Below are 26135 nucleotides of genomic sequence, written 5' to 3'. Positions count from 1 at the left end.
TAAATACCCTTGTGATTGTTTGCACTATTGTGTCGCCGTTCCTTTGTTCCAAGAGGAAGGTTGTGAGAACCCCACATCTGGCTGCCCAACGTGGACCTCTTGGGGCATCGGACGATAAATTTAACAGTTTTGCTTCGTTCGAGACCTTTGTTTGAACCGAAGCGTAGGGCTAGCGTGGATTTTGATCGCTAGCGTTGGCGGCGTGCTTTCTTGAGCGAGGCGACGGTGGCTGTAGTGTGTTTGAACATGTCAACGTGCTAAGCCTTTTCGCAAGTGTTTTTTTAATGACATTCGTCGGTACGAGAGCCACGTGGTCTGCATCCTGGGAGAGCGAGGCTTAGCGCTTGCGGAGCATTGGCAAGCCTGAAGCGAGTGAGTACGGAAGCCTCGTGGGTGGCCCGAATTTCTTATGTAAATAGCTTCTTCTATCTCTTTGACTCTGATGAAGTCGCGGCTCTGGGAGCCCGGTGGGCGCGGGCCACGGGTGCCACAACGGGCTGACTGGTATTGCGGCCTGGTACGGGTAGCTCCGACACCGTCTGGGACGGTGGGCACCGTCAACTCGGATGTTGTGTGCACCGAGCGGGGTAGGACCACCTAACAGAGCTGACGTTTCCTCGAGGCTGCCTGTTTTGCGCCCATTTTGGGTGTTGTGTTTTGGATGCCGGTTGTTGTCAGGGTAGCGACGCTTTAGGCCTAAGGCTTAACGAAGCTGCCGGTCGCACGTGGGGGGACACAACCTGGTGGACCATGGCGTTGAGGTGCTGCACTTTGCTCCCCTCATTCTAGTTAGCCTCGCACGAATTGAAATTACTCGTTCGAGAAGCGAGCTTCGTTCACGTGAACTTAGCGTCTGAGTAGCTGCCCGATCTTTTGCTAATGAACATCGTACCACGTGGGCGATGCGCATGCGGAATTCCTCTCCCTTCCACTACTTTAGTGTTTGCCGAGTGTGTTGAGTGTACGCAGCATGATTGGAGTCCCCCCTGCTTTGCCGTCACCTGCACAGCGGGGCATCGTCTGCGCTGATGCCCCAGACTACGATCGAGCCACCGGGCAATGGTGATGCGGTGGCGAGTTCGGCGCAGAGGCTTCGGCGGCCGCCTGTATCCAGCTCGCAACCCTCGGCGGCGGAGAAAAGAGTCGGCGATCACCGACAGCTACCGCGGCTCGCCTGCAGGGCGCGTCGGCGCGAGCGACGCTTGCTCGTGCCGACTACTGCGTCGCCGTTTCCGGAGTCCTGGCCTGGAATCGTGCCGTCGAGTCTGCAGAGCTACTGCTGCGACCAGCGGACGCCAGCTGTGTACCCCAAGGACAATGTCTGCTCGCATGTTATGGACAGCATGGGAACATTTCCTCGGCGCGGCCACTCTTGCATGTACCATCTTGTTCGCGAAGCACGCGTTGATGTTAGACCGTGTGACGTGTTTCGCCGGAATATGTAATGATTTAAGGTTGGGGGGATGTGGGGATGCGTGACTCTCACGCGTCCCCTGATATCTTGTTTTCCCGCATAGCTCCCGTCTCCAGCAACCCGGCTTCGCCGCGTGGCCTGCGTGCTGCCGTGATACTCGCGGCGCTCGGAGTGGTTGAAGCGCAGTACGAGAGATGGCGCGAGTGTTGCGCTGCTAGCGCCGCCTACAGGCGGGGTTACTTGGGCGCTAAAAGGATAAGGCGCTGTCTCTTTGGTTCACGACGGAAAGCAGCGCGGACGTGCCGCGCGTGTGCCGATCCATGCTTCTGCGAGACCGTCTCTTGAGGCCTCGTGCGAAAGAGCCACCGGTCGCGTGACCGTACGCGCGAAAGACCAGGCGTTGGGATCCAGCAAGGGGCGAACATATTCGCTGGCTATCCGGTAGCGGTGAGTCGGACTTCTGCGATTTTTCGCGCGCCCATCGGCATGTTTTGTGGATAGCAACTCGGCTAGCAGGCATTGATGTAATGATAAGTGCAATAAATGCCCTTGCGATTGCTTGCACTACTGTGTTGTCGTTCCTTTGTCCCAAGACGACGGGTGTGAGAACCCCAACAAGTTACATCCTGTACACATACATAACTACACAAAATGCATGGACGTGAGAACTCCCGCTGCCTTAGCACAATTTGTAGTGCAACGGGCGCGTAATGCAGAAGTTGTGGATTAGGCTCTTACCGTCAGCCCCAAGTTGAGTTTTCCTGCATTTCCCATTAGCTTTTCATTTTTGCACCTGAATTAGAAACTACAAATAATTTATCCTAAGCTTTCCCTTTCTTCATTATCTGTTGATTTTATATGGTTCTGACTAACAAATACGTGCCAGCGTTCTTACAAAAACGGTGCCCTTACAATACTGGGTCCCTCGTTTTCCCTCTTTTCATCTAATACTGGACAATCGGCTATAATGTGCTTATGGCGTGGCAATTGGTCTTTCTTGCAGCCTGGTCATACAAGAGTTTTATCTCTTACGTTGCAATCAGTGATGTTTTTTCTTGTAAAAGGCTCTGCATTCTCTCTGGGGTACACACATACGTTCTTAGTGTTTCATTTTCCTTTTCCAAAATTTCTGATATTTTCAAACTATTTATTGTGTGCTTTAAAAGTTAGTTTCAAATGCCTGTCATTCTTGGAAAGCTTGTTTTGTCAGCAGGCTTAAAGATGTCAAGCAGCTATTCGTGTAATTATTTTCATGACTCTTGTGATCTTGTGTTTAAAACGATCTTAATTGTGCGTGATAGTTGACTATCTATTCCGTGCAAGCAGGTTCCTAATTATATTGAAAGAAATATTCCTGCTGTATAATTAGCGTAAGCGTTTGTCTATTCAGTAATCGATCCTTAATATTCGTATTCGATTCGTATTTGAAAAATCGATATTGAATCGCCTACCTGTATCATTTACATACTGAATTATGACAGCTCAAATTTTTCAGTATCTTCAGATTGGAAACCAGCAAATACAGCACAATTCAAAAGAACACGAGCAACTTAGTTTTCCTAGCATGAAAATGCATTTAGTCTGCATATTATCCTGAACATTCGTGCTTCTCGGCATTCGTGGTAGCATAACTAGATTATGTGGAACGCACTTGGCCGCATGTTGCTAGCATGGCAAGGACAACTACCAGAGCTTTCTCCAGGTCAAATGCCATATTCTCACCTTGATCTAGCGTAAGCTGCCGTTCCGATATTTACGCCTTTCTTACGCCGTCGATGTCTTATTCGTCTGCTGTGTTCGAAATCTGAACATAAAATTTATTCTACTTGCTTTTGGTAAATTAGTTCTCTGACACGCTTGCCAAGCGTCTACTAAACGCATAGATTTAGTGACACCGCTGAACCCGCAGCGTTCAAACACATTCAAGAAGGTTTTGTAAATAATAAAGGAATTTAAATTTCGTGCCCACAATGTCAAGGCTATGATGACCACTGCGATGTGAAAGACAATCACAATGTGAGGGCCACCGCGTTGGTTCTTCATGGTCACGGAGCCTGCGCATCGTAAAACGAGTGTCGGGCGTTTAATATCAAAGCGCGCTCTTGAAGGCCATTTTCCAGGCAATCTTTCTAACTTAAAGTCGTTAAATTGTCGCCAACTGTTCATTCAGGTCACTAAAAAGTCATTGATTACCAAATAGCAAACCTTGCCGTAAACAGACAACTAAAGCACTAAACCTAGCGTCAATATCGCTAAAATGACAACACTGTTTAAATACGGGTAAATTATAAAAATTATTTTGATTTTGTGTTTTCAAAGATGCTTAGTTTAGACGGCCCCAACAAACACGGCATGATGCAAGTGATGGTAGATTAAACTCGTTTTGAGAAGCCTAGCGATAGCTTTCTGAGCAATGCAGGCTTGCAAGGCACGTACCGGAAGCGTCTCGCACCGCGAATCACGAGGCAACCCTTGGATGCTTAGTGCGGCCCGCCGAGCGTCATCTGCTAGAGCACGTGGGGGCCGAGGCCCGAAAGCACGTAATAAATAAATCGTACCTATGTGAGCCAAATTCTGCGAGAAAACTTGGCCTCAGCTGCTGTTTGTTGTATTTGTGCACGGTGCAATCGACAGTGCCCACTTTCACAAGTGTGTGTGTGCAAGGGCGAGGGGATAAATGGTCTACTTTTCGTTTTAAATTTTGACTGTGGGGGGAGGGGCATACCCTCCCCCGAAACGGTAGATACACCTATGACAAGCATAGCGTCACGCACGCACAGGCAAATATAAACACACCTAACTCGTTGACCATGAGCACTCATCATCATCATCATCCTTTTTTACGTCCACTGCAGGACGGAGACCTCTCCTTGCGATCTCCAATTAGCCCTGTCTTGTGCCAAAGGATTCCAACAAGCGCCCACGAATTTCCTAATTTCATCACTCCACCTAGTCTTCTGCCGTCCTCGACTGCATTTCCCTTCTCTTGGTATCCATTATGTAACCCTAATGGCCCAACGGTTTTCTAACCTGCGGATTACATGACCTGCCCAGCTCCATTTTTTTCTCTTAATGTCGACGAGCACTGGTTGTCACAAAGCTGACGTGATGAAGGGCGCCGGCATCGAGAACCAAATGCTTCGTGCTGCCTCACCTTCACCGCGACCAAATAAGTGAAAGCAATTTTCAAATTTCTGGGAACCTCAATTGCGCTATTGAGGTTCAGTTGCACTACTGACAGACCAAGTAGCCCGAATCAATGTCTAGATCAAGAATTGAAAGAATACTACAGACTTCAGGAGGTGGAAAAATTTACCAGCTGTTACCGAGTAGACTCTGTGTGTATATAGATACCAGCGATGAGTGCGCTGAAGAACAAATGTAGCTGAGACTCCACGTGCAGCTGGTGGACAGGCCAGACCCCCATTTCCAGGGCTTCCGGCTGTTTTCTGTAGACCCAAGTGATCTTGGTTGGGACTCTAGGCGCACATATTTCCAAGTTTCAAAAAGGGGGGGGAGGCAAATGACCTACTTTGCCCCTCCCCAGTCCTGAGAAAGTGCCCTCCCTCCGCTCTCAGAAGTACACCTTTGACCTTCGATTAAAAATGGCGATGTACCGCGGTATTGGCACTACACCCTGTCGCCGCTTGCCACTTGTGTGCGCATCCTACAATGGTAAGAGGGGTTCACTTCGCGTCGGTATGGCGAGGACTGAACTATAGAAGCAGTTTACTTCGTTGTACTTGCTTATCCAATGTTTCAGGTCCGCCGTATAGTGGACGAACTCATAGGCCATGTTAGGCCTGATGAAGCTGCGCTGCACGAGATTGAGGCTACCTCAAACTCAATGTGGACGGCTGGCCAGGGCTGGAAATCGTGCATTTCAACTTAGGAAGCACGTTTCGACTAAATTAGAGCGTCAATGAATATTGTTACGGTGGCAAAACAGGACAGTGACGACGACGGTATGGACGATGAAGTGGCAACAGCCTCTCAGGATTCTCAGCTGCTGTTTACGTACCTCTCGTAAATACAACGTGTGAATAGTTTCATGCCCGCGACATTTTGGTGGACATGCGGGGTAAGCGTCTTCGCCACGGAGCTTCGCAGCGGACGTTTCACCCAGCCTGGGAACGTGCTTCCAGTGGAAGGAACCGCGTCGGCAGCTGCAGTGCCGACTACGCATGCCCAGTACGTTGCTCCACCTGAGCGGCAAGACCCCGACAAGTTCACCGGGCTTGACGGTGTTGACGTAGAAGAATGATTGAAAATGTATGAGCGCGTCAGCATGGTGAGCAGGTGGGATCCGACCATAATGCTGGCCGATGTCGTGTTCTATCTCAACGGAACACCACGAACGTTGTTTTACACACACGAGGAAGAGCTAACCAGCTGGGAGTTGCTTAAAGAGAAGCTGTCCGAAGTTTCCTGCCTAACCATTAGGCAGGATACCAGCAAACTATCGCAGGAGACGAAAGGTCTGATCAAGAAACGCCAATGTATGAAAGCATCTAACCCTACAGCTAGAATAGAACTTGCAGAACTTTCGAAGGTGATCAACAAGCGTAAGACAGCTGACATAAGGCAGTATAATATGGATAGAATTGAACATGCTCTCAGGAACGGAGGAAGCCTAAAAACAGTGAAGAAGAAACTAGGAATTGGCAAGAATCAGATGTATGCGTTAAGAGACAAAGCCGGCAATATCATTACTAATATGGATGAGATAGTTCTAGTGGCTGATGATTTCTATAGAGATTTATACAGTACCAGTGGCACCCTCGACGATAATGGAAGAGAAATTAGTCCAGAGGAATTCAAAATCCCAAAGGCAACGCCGGAAGAAGTAAAGAAAGCCTTAGGAGATATGCAAAGGGGGAAGGCAGCTGGGGAGGATCAGGTAACAACAGATTTGTTGAAGGATGGTGGACAGATTGTTCTAGAGAAACTGGCCACCCTGTATACGCAATGCCTCATGACCTCGAGCGTACCGGAATCTTGGAAGAACGCTAACATAATCCTAATCCATAAGAAAGGGGACGCCAAAGACTTGAAAAATTATAGACCGATCAGCTTACTGTCCGTTGCCTACATACTATTTACTAAGGTAATCGCAAACATAATCAGGAACACCTTAGACTTCTGTCAAGCAAAGGACCAGGCAGGATTCCGTAAAGCCTACTCAACAATAGATCATATTCACACTATCAATCAGGTGATAGAGAAATGTGCGGAATATAACCAACCCTTATATATAGCTTTCATTGATTACGAGAAAGCGTTTGATTCTGTCGAAACCTCAGCAGTCATAGAGGCATTACGGAATCAGGGTGTAGACGAGCCGTATGTAAAAATACTGAAAGATATCTATAGCGGCTCCACAGCCACCATAGTCCTCCATAAAGCAAGCAACAAAATCCCAATAAAGAAAGGCGTCAGGCAGGGAGATACGATATCTCCAATGCTATTCACAGCGTGTTTACAGGAGGTATTCAGAGACCTGGATTGGGAAGAATTGGGGATAAAAGTTAATGGAGAATACCTTAGTAACTTGCGATTCGCTGATGATATTGCCTTGCTTAGTAACTCAGAGGACCAATTGCAATGCATGCTCACTGACCTGGAGAGGCAAAGCAGAAGAGTGGGTCTAAAAATTAATCTGCAGAAAACTAAAGTAATGCTTAACAGTCTCGGAAGAGAACAGGAATTTACAATAGGTAGCGAGGCACTGGAAGTCGTAAGGGAATACATCTACTTAGGGCAGGTAGTGACGGCGGATCCGGATCATGAGACGGAAATGATCAGAAGAATAAGAATGGGCTGGGGTGCATTTTGCAGGCATTCTGAGATCATGAACAGCAGGTTGCCATTATCCCTCAAGAGAAAAGTATATGATAGCTGTGTCTTACCAGTACTCACCTACGGGGCAGATACCTGAAGGCTTACGAAAAGGGTTCTACTCAAATTGTTGACGACGCAACGAGCTATGGAAAGAAGAATGATAGGTGTAACGTTAAGGGATAAGAAAAGAGCAGATTGGGTGAGGGAACAAACGCGAGTTAATGACATCTTAGTTGAAATCAAGAAAAAGAAATGAACATGGGCAGGACATGTAATGAGGAGGGAAGATAACCGATGGTCATTAAGGGTTACGGACTGCATACCAATGGAAGGGAAGCGTAGCAGGGGCGGCAGAAAGTTTAGTGGGCGGATGAGATTAAGAAGTTTGCAGACATGGCATGGCCATGGTTAGTACATGACCGGGGTTGTTGGAGAAGTATGGGAGAGCCCTTTGCCCTGCAGTGGGCGGAACCAGGCTGCTGCTGCTGCTGCTGCTGCTGCTGCTGCTGATGATGATGATGATGTCCGACGTTTCTGGCAATACGACCGGTCGACAACTAGCTGCCAAGCAACAACTCGCCACGCGTGCCCAAACTGCTACCGAGTCGTATGTCTCCTATATTCAGGACGTCCTCACCCTCTGTCATAAAGTCGACCCGTCCATGCCAGAGGTGGACAAGGCTGGACACATTAACAAAGGCATCGCGGACGACGCATTCAACCTTCTGGTCTTTTTAAACCTAGCGATGTCGACGCCATCATGAAGGAATGCTGCCGGTTCGAGCAGGCGAATAGTCGCCGTTACACAATCAGTTTACACGGCTTCCAAATACTGCAGCAACCTCTTTTTGTACCCGCCCCACCAACCAACCTAGCTTGCCACCACCAAGCGAAAACGTGACATTGTACGCCGCGAACTCGAAGCAGCGTTTCCTGCCTCGCCTCAAAAGGCGTCTTGTAACAACACTGCTGAGAGGATATCGCAGATTCAGTCCGTGGTTCGCCCGGAAATCCCTAATACGGGCCTTCCCAGCGCCTGCTCCTTGAGTCGTCCTGACACCTGTCATGCTCCTATGCCTCGGTCCTATCAGTCCACGTTACAGTGCCCGTTATCCCTACAATGCCCGCAATCCGTCACACTGGCGTACATCTGACGACCGGCCGATCTGTTCCTGCTGCGGCCGAATCGGTCACGTTTCCCGTCACTGCCGGAGCCGTTGGCCGTCCCCGCCTCGAAATACCTTCTGGAATTCAAGTTTGCACGGAAGTTCTTCACCCCGTCGCTTCTATAACGCTTCCAACGCCACTACCTCGACTCGCCGCTACGCTCACTCGCCCTCGCTTCAACGTCGTCAGTGACGTCCGCCCCTGCTTCGCCGCTCACCTGCCCGACCTATCTAGGTCCGTCGCAGCAAAAAAACTAGGCAATGCGGCACCTCGAGGTGGTGTTGCAATGTCGGACTCGCTGCAAAATCCCCCTTTGACGCTGTTTATGAGACATAAGCTTATTGACGTCCAAGTTGATGGCACACCTGCCACAGCGCTCATAGATAACAGAGCACACATATCGTTCATGGCCAGCCGCCTTCGCCGCCGCCATTTAAGAAAAACTGTTACACTTGCCGTTACTCGCTTCGTACGAATCGCCGACGGCAGCACGGTGCCCGTGGTTGGAATGTGTACTGCGCCTGTGAGCATTTCCTGCTGCCATACTGTCGTCCTGTTCAGTGTGCTGGAACAATGCTCCCATCACCTCATCCTAGGCCTAGACCTCCTCTCTGACCATTCAGCGCTCATCGATTGTTCGTCAAGTACTGTGCGTCTTGGCCTGCCTCCGACACGTTCCTCCGACACCACACAACATTCACCTCAGACCGACTGATTTTGTTCATGTTCCACCATAGGTCTTAACATACTTCGAAATTTCGCCTTCTACTCCAGTTCTTGATGGTGGTTACATCTCCGCTCCTATGACTGTCATCGTTCTCGACCACAACGTTACTGTCCCGCATACAATACTGAGGGTCACAGGCAATCGCACGCACCTCCTTGTGGTGAATTTCGGGCTCACTAAGCGAATTCTGCCTGAATATATCACCCTGGCTATGATCACTGCTTTAGAAGTTAGCTCCGTTGAGACTTTTGCCTTCGACGCTTCCTGTGAGCCTTTGCGGTCTGCCAATTGTATTGATAACGACATTCAGAAAATTATCGCCCCGAATCTCTCACCTGCGGAGGCTGAACAGCTCTGTAGTCTATTGCTTTCGTACAAGGAAATATTCGACCACAACAACTGACCTTTAAGTAAGACGTTACTTGTCAAACATCATACACATACAGGCTGTAATACACCAATCCATCAGCGACCCTACGGAGTTTCAGCTATGGAGCGCCAAGTCATCAAAACGGAAGTAGACAAGACGCTGGCGAAAGACATCATTGAGCCATCGTCAAGTCCCTGGGCGTCATCTGTCGTGCTGGTCAAAAAGAAAGACGGCGCATGGAGATTTTGCGTTGATTACCGCCACCTCAATCGCATCACGAAGAACGTCTACCCACTACCTCGTATCGATGACGCGCTCGATTGCCTATACGGGGCACGTCATTTTCCGTCCATCGACCTACGGGCCGGATATTGGCAGATAGCTGTGGATGATCTCGATCGTGAAAAGACCGCCTTTATAACGCGTGATGGTTTTTACCACCTCAATGTTATGCCTTTGGGGTTATGCAACGTTCCGGCTACCTTTGAGCGTTGGACTCATTACTCCAAGGATTCAAGTGGTCGATTTTTCTCTGCGACCTAGATGATGTTATTGTGTTTTCACGCACATCCAACACACATAGAGCGCCTTTCAGCTGTACTTGCTGTTTTACGCAAGGCCGGTTTACAGTTCAACTCCAAGAAATGCAACTTCGGCCACCGCGAGATTACTGTCCTTGGACACTTCGTTAATGCGACTGGCATCCGAACGGATGCGGAAAAATTCGCGCCGTGAAAGAGTTTCCTCTTCCACAGTTCGCAAAAGATGTCCGAAGCATTGGACGCTTCACTCTCCTTGGTACGGGATTAGAGGACCGAATATGCCCGTGACGCCATCGCCCACGCAGACCACGCGCGCCAGCTTGCCCGTACTCGTTTGTAGGCATCGCAGGAAACTCAACGTCACAGTTACCAATCGCCGCCATCGTAACACATACTTTTCACAAGGCTCTCTTGTACAACTTTGGTCTCCTGGCCGCCGAGTGGGGCCCTCTGAGAAACTCCTTCCGTGCTACAAAGGCCCTTACAGCATTCTACGTCAAGTGACCAATGTCACTTACGAGATAACCCCCGTGACCTCCGTCATGCCAGCCGGTACCACATCATTTGACGTCGTACACGTCTGTCGGCCTAAGCCTTACTATGCCCTTACGAATAGCCCCGTCTGAAGCACCGGGACGGTGCTTTTTCCGCCGAGGGTCGTGTTACAGTGGACAAAGAGGACAATGACGACGGCGGTAAAGACGACGAAGTGCGAACAGCCTCTCGGGATTATCAGGTGCTGCTTATGTATCTCTCGTAAATACATCGAGTAAATAGTTTTATACCCATGACAATCTATACACAAGCACAGATGCTGCGACATTTGCGTTGTCTGTGCGATGTTCTCACGCGGCGGCCGATCAAAAAGCGATAAGCACACTGTTCTTGTCGGCATCGTCAGCAGGAAAGCTTGTCACACTGCGACGACTCTCTCTCGTCGATAGCGTCTTCGCCATACTTTACTAGTATGAAAATATAGGTGTGAAGGAATAAGAGAGGTTTGGGCCCAGGACCACTCACCAAGGAACGCAATCGACACCCGAGTGCACACACAACACAGAATTCACAGGGTGTTCAAAATTAAGCCTTATGGTTTTCTTAAAGTTATGCACTGGGAGGCACCCGAAGACCACCTGTTCAAGTAAGCTATGTGGCCAGAGGGACAAAAAGGGAGATGATAATTATTGCTGTGAGCATCCCAATAAACTAAAATTGAATAAATAAACTTTTTTTGACTAGCGTACGTGGGTATATTTGTACTGAAAAGTTATAGGCAGTCGTGTTTCTACACAGTATAAGTTGGAAGACTTCTTCTAGCCTGTCTGTGCTCTGCGATATCCGACTCCATATTTTAATTGTAGTTCGCGTGATTACGCATGCAAGAAAGTTAGGATCGGCGCAAAGCTCCTCCCTGATGTGACGCAACAGCCGCGTCACATCAGGGAGAGAGAGCCAGACACTCTCTCTCGGTAATGGAGTATTTTCGCTCCGAAGGAGGCAAAAGACAACTGGCGTACGCAATAACCCGGTCATGACCACGCTGAACTTGCGCCAAGACAGTACCGATTCCGTGGCCACTTGCATCGGTGAGAACCTGAGCAGGGCATAAAACGTTGAAGTGGCCGAGAACAGGTGGGGTGGTGAGTAAGGTCGTGATACGAGAGGGAGCGGCAGCTTGGGAGAAGCCCCATGAAAAAGGCACACCTTTTTTTAGGAGGTCTGTGAGAGGCCGTGCTACGGTGCCAAAATCTTTAAGAAAACGACGGAAGTAACTGAAAAAGCCGACGAAGCTGCGGGCATCTTTTCCTGAGTGCAGCACAGGAAAGTGTTTGATGGCACGAATTTTTCATGGGTCAGGTCGGATTCCAGAATTGTCAACCCGATGTCCAAGTACAGTTACCTGACGATGGCCAAAATGGTATTTTGTCGAGGTGAGCTGTAGGCCAGCTATTCGAGAAATACCAAGAATGGCCGAGAGTCAGTCAAGGTGTGCGCCGAACATGGATGAGAAGACTATGGCGTCACCCAGGTAGCAACGAGAAGTCGTCCAGTCAAACCCTTAAAGTAAACAGTTCATCATGCGCTCAAAGGTGGATGGAGCGTTACATAAGCCACAGTGCATAACCTGAAATTGATAAAGTCCGTCCGGTGTTATAAAGGCTCTCTTTTTACGATCGAGATCATCCATAGCAATCTGCCAATACCCGGACCGAAGATTGATGGATGAGAAGTACTGGGCACCATAGAGACAACGAAGGGCGTCATGTATATGGGGTAGTGGATAGACAACCTTCATTTGGATGCGATTGAAGTGCCGATAGTCAACGCAGAACCACCACGAGCCGTCTTTCTTATTCACGAAAACGACAGATGACGCCCAGGGATTGACGATGACTCAACGACATCTTTTGCTAGCATCTTGTCCACGTCTGCCTTGTTGACTTGGCGCTCCAGCGCTGAAACCCGGTAGGGTCGTCGATGAATTAGCTGAGCATCTGCAGTGAGGGTACAATATTTGACAACGGATGTCTGGCTCAAGGGACGCTCATTTAGAGCAAAAATGTCTCTACAAAAATACAGTAAGTTAGGGAGAGCTTTAGCTTCGCCAGGCAAGAGGTCCGGAACAATCATTTTTGCAGTGTCCTCGTTAGAACAACTGGCAGACTTGCAAGGCTCACAGGAGTCGTGGACAGCAAAAGACTCAACGTAGCAGTCTGGTAAGCACTGATCATGACCAGGGATATTCCTGTTGGTAGCACTTGCTTCATGAGGCCGAAATTCACCACGGGAGGGCAAGTGCGGTTGCTAGTGACAGTTAGTAAGGTATGAGGGACGGTGCCGTTGTGCCTGAGAACAACGGCAGCAACTGGTGCAGTGATACAATCACCATCTGGAACTGGCGGCGAAGGTAACGGTTCGATGTACGTCAAAACCTGCAGGAGCGCATGAACAAAATCGGTCGGACTTAGACAAATCTGGGGTTGAGCTGGAGGATTGGAGAGCAGAGGTAGGTCAGGGTGGACAGTACTTGAGGAACAATCAATGAACACAGAATTATCACAGAGAAAGTCTAGGCCAAGTATCAGGTCAGGGGGCCGTGGGCAAGCACAGTGCAAAGGACGACAATATGGAAACCAGCAATGTTTACGTGGGCAGTACCCAATACGCCAACCATTCTGCCGTCAGCGCTGCGTACGACCAGAGTGATAGCAGGTGTGAGAACCTTCTTTAGATTACGCCAAAGGTGAGCGCTCATAATGGAGGTGTGTTCGCCGGTATTTATCAGTACTGGGACAGGTGTTCCATGTACTTGAACATCTAGTAGGTTGTGTCTTGCTAATAGCATCAGTGGTGGATATTGCGGCAAATCGGACGGTGCAGCACCAACATGAGGTGCTGCATCGTGAAGTATTTCGGCAGGGTGGCTCCTGATTACGGCGGCGAAGTTGGGGCGGATGTGACTGAAGACGTTGTGGGGAGGACGAGCGAGTGGTGGTCGGCACCAGCGGCGCCGGAAGCGCCGAGGAAGCAGCGGAGCGAAGCGGAGGAATACCAAAAGGGGTTTCGGTGCGGAGGCGTTCTACAACTGCGGCAGTGACGGGAAACGTGAGGCGAGCGATTGTAACGGTGGTCAGCAGCAGCGGCATCGGACGCGCCGGGGAGGCAGCGGAGCGAAGCGCTTCGGGGCGAAGCGGAGGGCTACCAAAAGGTGTTTCGGTGCGGAGGCGTTCAACGACTGCGGCCGTGATGGGAAACGTGAGGCGAGCGACTGTAACGGCGGTCAGCAGCAGCGGCGTCGGAAGCACCGAGGAGGCAGCGGAGCGAAGCGCTTCGGGGCGAAGCGGAGGGATAGCAAAATGTGTTTCGGGGCTGAGGCATCCAATGACTGCTGGCAGTGACGGGAAGCGTTAGGCGAGCGAGCGTAACGGAGGTCAGCACCAGCGGTGTCGAAAGCGCGGAGGAAGCCACGCAGCAAACCGGAGGGATACCAAAACGTGTTTCGGGACGGAGGCGCTAAACGACCGCGGCAGTGACGGGAAACGTGAGGCGAGCGACTGTAACGGCGGTCAGCAGCAGCGAAATCGGAAGCGCCGAGGAGGTAGCGGAGCGAAGCGGAGGGATACAAAAATGTGTTTCGGGGTGCAGGCGTCCAACGACTGCAGCAGTGACGGGAAACGTGAGGCGAGCGAGCGTAACGGCGGTCAGCACCAGGGGCGTCGGACGCGACGAGGAAGCGGCGGAGCGAAGCGCTTGGGGAGGAAGCGGAGTGAAAAGGAAAGGTGTTTCGGGACGGAGGCGTTCACGACTGCAGCAGTGACGGGAAACGTGACCAATTCGGCCGCAGCAGAAACAACTCGGCTTGTTGTCCGGTGTGCACCATTCCGATGGATTCCAATAACGGGAAGAAAAGGGCGGGCTGCAGTTGGGCATGGTCACCATCATCATCATCATCACCACCACCACCACCATCATCATCATCTTCTTCTTCTTCTTCATCAGCCTGGTTACGCCCACTGCAGGGCAGCAGCCTCTCCCATACTTCTCCAACTACCCCGGTCATGTACTAATTTCGGCCACGTTGTCCCTGCAAACTTCTTAATCTCATCCGCCCACCTAACTTTCTGGCGCCCCCTGCTACACTTCCCTTCCCTTGGAATCCAGTCCGTAACCCTTAATGACCATCGGTTATCTTCCCTCCTCATTACATGTCCTGCCCATGCCGATTTCTTTTTCTTCATTTCAACTAAGATGTCAATAACTTGCGTTTGTTCCCTCACATAATGTGGTCTTTTCTTATCCCTTAACGTTACACCCATCATTCTTCTTTCCATAGCTTGTGGCGTCGTCTTCAATTTAAGTAGAACCCTTTTCGTAAGTCTCCAGGTTGCTACCCCGTACGTGAGTACTGGTAAGAGACAGCAGTTATACACTTTTCTCTTGAGGGATAATGGCAACCTGCTGTTCATGATCTGAAAATGCCTGCCGAACGCACCCCAGCCCATTCTTATTCTTCTGATTATTTCAGTCTCACGATCCGGATCCGCGGTCACTACCTGCCCTAAGTAGATGTATTCCCTTACCACTTCCAGCGCCTCACTACCTATTGTAAACTGCTGTTTTCTTGAGATACTTTAATAATTACTTTAGTTTTCTGCTGATTAATTTTTAGACCTACTCTTCTGCATTGCCTCTCCAGGTCAGTGAGCACGCATTGCGATTGGTCTCCTGAGTCACCAAGCAAGGCAATATCATCAGCGAATCGCAAGTTACTAATGTATTCTTCATTACCTCTTATCGCCAATCCTTCCCAATCCAGGTCTCTTAATACCTCCTGTAAACACTCTGCGAATAGCATTGGAGAGATCGTATCTCCCTGCCTGACGCCCTTATTTATTGGGATTTTGTTGCTTACATTATGGAGGACTACGGTGGCCTTGGAGCCGCTATAGATATCTTTCAGTATTGTTACATATGGCTCGTCTACGCCCTGGTTCCGTAATGCCTGCATGACTGCTGAGGTTTCGACAGAATCAAACGCTTTCTCGAAATCAATGCAAGCTATATATAAGGGTTTCCTATATTCCGCTCATTTCTCTGTCACCTGACTGATAGTGTGAATAGGGTCTGTTGTTGAGTAGCCTTCACGAAATCGTGCCTGGTCCTTTGGTTGACAGAAGTATAAGGTGTTCCTGATTCTATTTGCGATTACCTTAGTAAATACTTTGTAGGCAACGGGCAGTAAGCTGATCGGTCTATAGTTTTTCAAGTCTTTGGCGTTCCCTTTCTTATAGATTAAGGTAATGTTGGCGTTCTTCCAAGATTCTGTTACACTTGAGGTAATGAGGCATTGCGTATACAGGGTGGCCAGTTTTTCTAGAACAATCTGCCCACCATCCTTCAACAAATCTGCTGTTACCTGATCCTCACCAGCTGCCTTCCCCCTTTGCATACCTCCCAAGTCTTTCTTTACTTCTTCCGACGTTACTTGCGGGATGTAAAATACCTCTTGACTATTCCATTTTCCATTGTCGTCGTGGGTGCCACTGGTACTGTATAAACCTCTATAGAACTCCTCAGTAACTTGAACTATCTCATCCATATTAGTAATGATATGGCTGGCTTTGCCTCAACGCATACATCTGATTCTTGCCTGTTCTTAGTTTCTTCGTCATTGCTTTTCGGCTTACTCCGTTCCTGAGAGCACGTTCATTTCTATCCATATTATACTTCTTTATGTCAGCTGTGTTATGCTTGTTGATTAACTTGGAAAGTTCTGCGACTTCTATTCTAGCTGTAGGGTTAGAGGCTTTCATACATTGGCGTCTCTTAATCAGATCTTTCGCCTCCTTTGATAGCCTACTGGTATCCTATGTAAAGAAGTTAGCGCCGACTTCTAACGCACAATCATTAAGATTGTGCAATTGTGCAAGATTGTCATTCATTGCTTCAAGACTAAGGTCCTCTTCCTGAGTTAGAGCCGAGTACCTGTTCTGTAGCTTGATCCGGAATTCCTCTAATTTCTCTCTTACCGCTAACTCATTGATCAGCATCTTATGTACCAGTTTCTTGCGTTCCCTCGTCAAGTCTATGCTAATTGGAGTTCTTACCATTCTATGGCCACTGCAGCGCACCTCGCCGAACATGTCCACATCTTGTATGATGCCAGGGTTAGTGCAGAGTATGAAGTCTATTTACTTTCTATCCTCAGCATTCGGGCTCCTCCATGTCCACTTTCGGCTATCCCGCTTACTGAAGAAGGTATTCATTACCCGCATATTATTTTGTTCTGCAAACTCTACAAATCACTATCCCCTGCTATTCCTAGCACATATACAATATTCCCCCATTGACTTGTCTCCAGTCTGCTTCTTGCCTACCCTGGCATTGAAGTCACCCTTCAGTATAGTGTGTTTTGTTTTGACTTCACTCATGGCCGATTCCACGTCTTCATAGAAGCTTTCGACTTCCGGGACATCATGACTGGATGTGACTGGATGTAATACCTGCCAACCTCTCGTTAATGCTATATAATTCCTGTATGTTAACAGCTTATTAATCAGGAATCCGACTTGTATTTCTTGTCTCTATGCTAAGCCATTGTAGCACAGGATGTGTACGCTTTTTAGCACTCTATATGCTTCTTTTGTCCTTCTAACTTCACCGAGCCCTATTATATCCCATTTACTGCCCTCTAATTACTCCAATAGCTTTGCTAGTCTCGTCTCACTTGATAACGTTCCTGCGTTAAACGTTGCGAGGTTCAGATTCCAATGGCGGCCTGTCCGGACCCTCGAATTCTTAGAACCCTCGGCTGCGTCACAGGTGTGATCACCGCCTCGGTCAGTTGCTTCGCAATGGGGACTGAGGGCCGGGGTTTGATTGTTGTATTCATATAGGAGGTTGTGGCCAAGTACTGCACCAGGGTGGCCAATCCTGCTCTTGTGAGGGAGTGCGTTACGGGTTCTGGTCACCGGGATCAGGCCGCACTCCAGGCCTGTTTCAGCAATTTTATCAACACGCGATTTTTTTTATTCTGATGTAATGTTGCGCGGAACCGGGATTCGAACCGGGCATAGTCATAGGAGGACTCATACCGGCGTCAGGGCGATTAACAGAGTAGGCGGTGATGTCCAGGTTAGGGACTTCCTGACAAACCATGGACTGGATCAAGGATATTGTTGTGGAGGAGGCTTCCGGTCTCTTTCTCCATCATCTTTGTCTCCCCACACCCATTCCCCATGCAGGGCTGTTGGTGTGTCGTCCACTGAGGGGCAGTTGCGGCGCTGCAATTGTCTGTTCCACTTCCATCTTCAAAGTGACTACGACGACGACGAGTTGTCCTAGGGTGTCTGCTGGGGCGAGGCGAGAAACACAGCTTCGAGTTCGCGGCGCACAATGCGGGTCACGTTGTCGGATTAGGGTGCCGGATTGTCTTCAGCTTTGTAACAGGATGTCGCGACGGTATTTGACAGGCGGAAAAATTTATGGGCGACACGGTAGTTCATCGCTAGCTCGAAGCGACGGTATTTCTTTAGGATGGCGTCGACAGTAGAAATGTTAGAAACCAAGAGATTAAATGCGTCATCCACAATGCCTCTGAGGATGAATGAATGGCTTTATTTTCCACAAAATGATTTCTATGGTGAGGTTTTGGGTAAAAAGTTGCGCGCAGGCAGCTTGACCAGCCCAAAAACCCATGAAATTCAGGCAACAGGAGTCAGCGGGTGCTCACATGTGATTGCACAGGACGACAGACTTCTACTTAAAGAAATGTATGTATACCAATAGGGAATACATTTTAATTATTACAAAAAGAAGTAGTCTGTGTGCACAAAGAAAACATTAAATTTAAACGTGAGCATGCTACGTTAGTTTAAAAAAATTTTATAAAGAGAAACTCAAGCAATATGTTCAGTACAGTACATACTGAGAAAAAGAAAAGGAAAAGGTAATATACAGCATAGCGCATGCACAAACTCAATAAAGAATAACAAAGTTACTCTGACCAGTAGATTTGCAAGCTCCATAGGGACAGAACATCTATTCTTGCAAGGCGAGGTTGTTTAGTAAAGTAGGAAGTGTGTGTCGAGGCATTTACTGACCGTAATTCGTTCTTGAATATGGAATGTTCCATTGTTCAGGTGCCCATGTGTCAGTCATTGGCTGCAACGTATTTATGTAGACGACCTATATTTCGGATACCGTTAACTGCATGCTTGAGTTCCTTGCAATGTCATTGCCAAACGGTGATGAAAGAGATTCTGAATTCTAAGTAGATTGAGTGTTGTGAACAGTAGCTTAGGGAGACATCGTAAGCTTATCATATATCAAACGTATTATTCTTTCTGCAAGATAGAGAGACAATGTATATTGGTTTCGGAGTCCGCACCTCATACTAGACAGTAGTAATTTAAATGACTTAAGAATAAACCATTGTAAATTTATATTTTTATGTTGCGTGGAAGATATTGAAGGCACTGCGGCTACAACTTGGGACACTTTTCGACCCAAGAACTTGTAATTGATGTTCCCCGTCATGTGGTAATCGAAGAAGACACCAATCGTTTCCATTGTTTTTACAATTTCAGTTTGGGAGCTCCCTCTAAGGAAATCTGCTTCTGGTATAAGTTTCTTATTTTGGCTTTAAACAGCATTGCTTTAGTTTTGTTAGCATATTAATTTGAACGTCGTTTTCAACAGGCCATTGGTATATTTTCCTTGAAGCGAGGGTGCTGTCGTTATGAGGCTATGTGCATCCTTCGATTTAAATAAGGAAGTTGTGTCGGAAGCCCAAATAACAAATTTTGTGTTAGGATCGACTTTAACCAAGTCATTTACGTAGAAATTAGCAAAAGGGGTCCCAACTTCCTTCCCTGTGGAACGCCAGTCTTGACTGGCCTGACATGGGATACAGCGTCAATTTGCACTTGCATTTCAAGTACGATGCGATTAAGTCGAAAGCTAGCTAGATATGCCCCGTATGCCATAATAAGTTAATTTTTGCAACAGTACAGCCTAATTTATACTGTCAAATCCCTTACTGTAATCTATAAATACTCCTAGCGTTGAAAAACGTTCTTCCAGGTTATTCAGAAATAATTTTTTTGTTCAAGAAGGGCAATTTTTGCGTATAAACGTTTGCGGAAAGCATAGTGGCAACTAGAACTAAATCCCCTTTTCAGTAAATGCCGTTATACGACAGCCAATAATTTCTTCTATTCCTTTCGAAAGATGGGTAGTATTGAAATTGGTCTATAATTACCCTTTGTGTCTTATCTCCTTTTTAAATATTGGAAGTACGTTGGCAATCTGCATTCTGCATGGCAATCTGCACGGAAAATGGTGGCTGCTTCAGACACAGTAGGAGGCACAAGAAAATGAAGTACAAACATCTGGACAGGTGTACTTCGTCGGACTCTTCCATGGACGTGTCGATTTTGTGACAAAGGGCGAGGACAACTTGAATATAGGAGACGTATGACTCGGTAACACTTTGGGAGTGGGCAGAGAGCTGCCCTGTGGCGGCTAGCTGTCGACCAGAGGGATTGCCAAAAAGAACGGACAGCTTCTGCTTGAACAACTCCCAGCTAGCAAGTTCCTCTGCATGCCTTTGGAACCAAATACGCGCAGTTCCGTCCAGATAGAAAATCACATTGGCCAGCATTATGGCCGAATCCCACCTTTTCCTCTTGATGAGACGTTCGCGCATGGTGAGCCATTCTTCTACGTCCGTACCGTAGTGTTCTGGGGTCATGAGGATGTGGAAGGGCGACGTACTGGGTCTGGGTAGCCGACGGTGCTGGTGCAGGCGTAGTCCGAGTGTCGTCCCCAGAAGGCACCGTCACGAGCTGGATGTGACGTCCGCTGCGGAGCTCCATTGCCAAGAAGACGGGTACCCCGCAGCTCCACCAAATGTTACGCGTATAAACCTATTTACAACATATCTACAAAAAGCGAACGTGGGCGCTGACGGAAGAGAGACCAGTTAAACTGTGTCAACTTTTCGTCGTCTTCAGGACCATCGTCGTTCTCTTCTTCGCCTCATCGTAACAATATCATGAGAATAGGTCTGCCATGGCCTGCCACAGGCAGACTCTGCCAACTATAGTCGGCCGAATGTTGGTGCCGCGCCGTGACATCGACTTCTTAACGACAACGGTCTCCTGTCGGCATATTGTGGCGTACCAGATGTTAACCGAATATCGTTGTGAATAGCTGAAATTTCTACCGAAACACATCACGTCGTCAGCACTGCGCCGACAATACACGCGTTCGCGTCCTCGTCCACTAGGCCGCCCGCGCTATTGCATGCGCGCGCGTCGTGTGATGCACGACGCCGCGCAGCACGTCTCCGGCGCTCGCCGCTGCTGTGCAGCGCAGGCACACTCGGAAAAGGCAGGTTTGCCACATTTCTTTCTTATTTTGTTTCGCGGCTTTCTTCCGATTTCTTTTTTTCCTCTCACGAAAATTTTACTTCTCGAATTCCCACATGGAAATTCCTAATTCCCTTGTTTTGATCCGCTTAATTTAACCACCCTATTAATGGCCAGTCCCCCACTGTAGGTACTCGGCGCAACCACTCAGGTCAACAAGTCCCACGTTGGAAAGGGATAAATGTCAATAGCAACAACAACAAGCACTGGTGTCTCTTTCCCGTGGTCGAGCAAGAGCCCTCGGAACAGCACTGCTCTCTCCTCGGTTACTGCAGCATCACGTGGGCTCACCCTTGCGAGAGCAACTTTAGAGCGGTTTTGCGTGCTCTGGATTGACACACTAGAACGTAGCAAAACAATGAACTCAACATACCATGGCGGTGTTGTGGAATGATGAATTGGCTGTGTTCGCTGTGATAAAAAGGAGCCCATGCTAAAGAAAAGAAGAAAGATAAACGCACAGTAATTACCTTTAAAAGATTTCCTTCCTGTGGCAATGAGCCGCTCACTCTTTTTCCTTCTTAAAGCGTAAAATATTTGCCAAATATTGTGTGATGGCATTCCCGATAAAATAGTATTTCTTCCTGCTTAATGCAAAGATAAGGAAAGCAGGCGGAAGTCTGTAAACTCAGTAGGACTTTAATTTCTGACGGTACCATGAACGTGCCGTCCCGAAGAGTCATTTTGTCATTTTCTTCTTTTGCACGGTACAGTCCCACCTCACTATAACGAACAAGGATAAAACGAATTGTCGGATATAATAAATTCAATAGAAGATGTCTTGCGGATATCAGAGTGCAACAAATATGTGCTTATAACGAATGCCGAATCTAACGGCGAATTTTTTGCATGTTATACTACTTGAGGTTTGAGTGTGTACCCAAGGCCGCGTCTACTAAAATGAGTCATGTTGACCTTCATAATATGGGAAATGTATATTCAAATTGCGTGCTGCTTCTTGTAGTGTCGTTTTTAGATTATGAGCTGTCCATTCGGTAACGTTAGAAACAAGAGTGAAAGTAAACATCTAAATAACCAGCACGTCGACTTGTTGCGCTGGATGTTTGAACGTGCAATTTCGCGTACAGCCTGTTTGCGAGCGATTAGCTTGTGTTTAGTTCATTTCACAGCTCAGAGCAAGGAGCCGCGCTGTGTTAGCCATATAACGACACCTTTACTTTGTCTTTTCGTTCAACCTTAATTTGTACTGTTCATCTTCAGAATGTATCGGCCCTTCCTTAAAGTAGCTGTGGTCGAGCTCATCGAAATGGCACAAAATTCTTGGCCTTATGCCAAACATTCTCCGAAACTAGCATTCATGAAAAATTTATTTCTGCTGAGTTAATGAAGTTAAGTGTGTGCCATCAAGTGCTTTTTTTTAGATTGCTACGAAACCTCACATACTATAAAGTCTAGGATCAAGAAGGGCGCAGGGGAGCTGCAAAGCACGTTGTCGATATATGCATGCAAAACAAACTCGGCTAATAGGAAGCATGTACAAAGTTAAAGCACGAGGAGGACCGACGAAAATGTTTAACAACGGAATAGTTATCTATGTTTTCGCAGTCCGACAAAATGTTAAGGGGCGAAATGCCTGTAACCGCGCCTTCCTCTTGCATTCGGCAGTGTCCCCACTCGAAAGCAAACCAGCTACATCAAGTAAATAATGCGGTTATCTGTGAACACTGTGTGGAACATTGTACGTACTGGACTTTGGAGATTATTTATCGCCTGTTTGGGGGCCTCGCATTAACTCCTGGACGCGCTATCGTGGACGCTCTTTACCGGCGTTTCCTCAGCGCTTCATTGGCAGCAAAAGTGGCAAATAGACGGAAGAAGATTGAACAGAGCGTGACCGTCAGCCATTGTTCAATTTCGAGTTTTCTCATCTTGTCAAAACTTTGTGACTCTCCGCATATCCGCACTTGCCGTTCCCTGGCCTCCACCAGAGACCTCGAAGTTCGGCAAGAAAATTTCAAGTATTTTTACAGGTGAACTGTAGCTTGTCGCTAGCCAGATGTTTCCATGGGCCTCTTCTCGTGACCCCCAATGGCATCAGTGAGCTTTTACGACAAACAGCGGTCCTATTGCTTAGTGTCTGGGCTTTGCCTGTTTTAGTGCGTAGCAGTCTTTGGCTAGGTGACCATGATAATATCCTACGCCGTTTTGTTCTTCCTTCCGTTTGGTACCCCCCATAATACCATAGCGTAATCAAAGCTTGAATAGGTCAACTTATGTGAATGCACAAACTTCTTTATGATTACCACCATCTACTTGTAGGCAGACGAACCTCCGACGTGATATTTTGTCAGAAAGCTGCCAGGTTCCAGCACACATCCGCCCAAAGCCTGTGTCGCACCATAGGCCAGAAAATAACAATTTCTGAGTGAGTTCATTGCTAGTATTACTTTGATTATGACAAATCTGTGACTACGACGCGTCCTTAGAAACTGCTCATTGACGAGGAATAGAGGCGTCAGAATGCGGCGAGAAAACGTATAAAAAACGCAACACTTAAGGAGGCGCAGTTAGGTCGCTGTCGAGGACTTGCACGTGAAAAGTACATGCGTAAAGGCAAGCGGCGAGAGAATTTCGTATGCAGCAACTGAGAGAAGCTTCTGAATTGGACACATTGAACGAATGCGAGGACGTCGGCGGGCAAACTAGGCGCGAAAAAAAGTGCTACAACAATAGGCACTCTTAGGAAGGAGGAGTCATAAGGGAAAAGAAATGGCAGGAGCTCCCCCTGGGGAATCGGTATTAGTGCATAGCATTTTTTGAGTCATTACATATAATAACTTATACTTGGTGTTCTAGCAAAATTATAACTTACAAAACACAACGCTGGTGTTAAAAACGGGTTTACTAGCGAGACCATCATAGTATACGCGCTATTCTTTTGCAGTTGCTTATCTCTTAAAATACAGCAGTCTTGGTTACACGGGTAGAGTATAGGCTTCATAAGTAAGAATTCCATAGAATGCTACGCACGGTATGGTGAGTCCAAAGCGATGAGTTCCCGCCCCAAGTTTTTTCTGCTCTAACGTTTATTTTTATTTCCTGCGTGCCCTTTTCCCAGCGTAAGGTTCAAAACTAGACTGGCTTCTGTGCCCTTTTTCTTATCAATTACTTATATTAATATCTTTTTTCTTCTACATCACCTGAAACGATATAAAATGGTAAGTATGGCTAGGGAAGAGTGGAGCCTCCTTCTATACGGCGACAGTGTACATTGTCTACAGTCAACATATAATGCGAGTGTAAGCACGGTAAACGGCTTGGCATAAACCCTATATAGCAGTACCAAAATCTCAATATTTTGCCCATTCATTTGTCTTTCTTAAGCTCTGTCGCTTCTTCAGCCGCACTTTAAGTAATGTAAGCTGTAGTGCAATTACGTACTGGATTTCGTCAGCTTAATGGCCGACTTCTGCACGGGCCACATTGATCAAGTAATGGACAGGTGTTACGGCATCATAACCAAGGATACTGTACTGCTAACCTCTTGCAGGCTTCTCTGTCCCCCCTGCTGCTCATCTTCTTGCTATTGGCTCCCACGGCTCTCCTGACACCCAGAGTGGCGGCAGCAGTCGCCCCCTGGTGGGCGGAGCAGGCATCTCCGGCGGGGCTGACCGTCCAGCGTCGTTCGCCGCCGGCGCTGGACCTCCAGGCGGCGCTTCTGGCAGCGCTGCCCACCGGTGACCTGTGTCCTTCACACGCCGGCGTGCGGGACCTCTGCCAACAGTGCGCCAAGGTGACCAAGGACCCCAAGGCGTTCCGCATGTGCTGCAGTAACACACGCGAAGCACGTACCTGGTGCGCTAGCTTCCTCGACTTCGGACTCAACTAAGCATGCTCCTCATGGATGTAGTTTTGGCCTCTCTCACCGTCAACGATGCCTTGACAACCATAGCAGCAACTACGAAGCTATCCCCCAGACCACTGCTATGGATCCGTTCTATTACGTCGCCTGATTCCAGCATGGATGCCAGACAATCTTCGCTATTTATTCTCGCCACCTTTTTTCCTCGTTATTTCGCTCGGCAAAATCGTGCAGGCAGTGCGATATATCAAGGTGACTTTGTTATCCTTTTCATGGCTATTCTATCTAACTGCCTTCTATAAAAGAATGAAATGCCGCATGAATTTTGTAACCGCACTGCACTGTGCTTTTTAGAGCACCCGGTTGCCAGAGAAATGTACACAGCGTTCAAAGATAAAGTAGGAAAACGTTTTTTCGACTGATATTTTTCGCAACGCTCATTGTATTTAACAAATTGTCGAAAGCAGCACACTATTCCTTGTATACATAAACGCTCTTAATGCTTCAAGGGAATTGTTTCTTTTAATTAATACGAGTACTGATGTTTTCGCCATTAGGTGGATGGCTAAGTACTGCCAGTGTTAAGAGAGCTGTTCGACCAAAGCTTCCGTATCTCTCTGCATTTCTTGAATACCAGCCGTTGCATTTACCTAGCACACTGAGCAGCTCACTGACGTGTTGTTAGAGCCTCTGCAGCATTCATTTCCACATTCGGGTCTTCATATCTTACCCTTCTTGCATGTTGTCGATGTTGGTGCCTCTGAACTGGGTGCGGACACAATCGCGAAATCCGCCTTAGAGTGTGTATCCGTCCCATTTATTTCTTTTCGCGAATAAACTGTACACTTCTGTGTAGTGAAAACTTTTGACATGCTCCTTTTTCCAGGTACCCTTATTGCTCGATAAACTGCAAGAGAGTTCGGTGCTTGGCTATCCCATATTGAGCTTTCCTCGAAATCGGGGTTTAGTTCACGTGGGTGCCAGCACGTGGTGTATTGACCTTATACTTTTTAAACTTCCAGCGGTGACGTAGTGATGACGTCAACGAACGAAATAAAAGAAATAAATTATGCAGATCCCACGCACTGTGGGAATCGATGTAAGCGAAGCTTTCTGTGCTGAATGCTTTGGTTGACGATAATTAGCGGTGATGTTGACGGCTAAAGCTTAAATTCTTCAACGTTTTAGGCTAACACGAGAGGGGTGAGTTGATGTTAAACATTACCTTGCGTGCACCAATGCTGCTTGTCTGCGTAGTACACAGAACACGCAGGGAAATGTGTTTGCTTGAGGCGGTGTTGTGCGCCACATTTTATA

At 47.8% G+C, this 26135-nt stretch overlaps 1 protein-coding gene across 1 annotated transcript in view; it reads left to right on the top strand.

Moving 5' to 3' along the window:
- LOC142568062 (uncharacterized) overlaps positions 1-25684 on the top strand; it is a 55790-nt gene extending 30106 nt beyond the window's left edge. The window contains exon 2 of the mRNA XM_075678145.1: positions 24507-25684. Within this exon, the coding sequence (XP_075534260.1) occupies positions 24507-24845 (339 nt within the window). The 3' untranslated portion in view covers positions 24846-25684. The remainder of the gene's footprint in view (positions 1-24506) is intronic.
- Positions 25685-26135: the final 451 nt, after the last annotated feature.

Source organism: Dermacentor variabilis, unplaced genomic scaffold (assembly GCF_050947875.1).
Source record: "Dermacentor variabilis isolate Ectoservices unplaced genomic scaffold, ASM5094787v1 scaffold_16, whole genome shotgun sequence".
Lineage (NCBI taxonomy): Eukaryota > Metazoa > Arthropoda > Arachnida > Ixodida > Ixodidae > Dermacentor > Dermacentor variabilis.
Note: the sequence above shows the minus strand (reverse complement) of the source record. Positions and strands in the feature narration are given on the sequence as shown.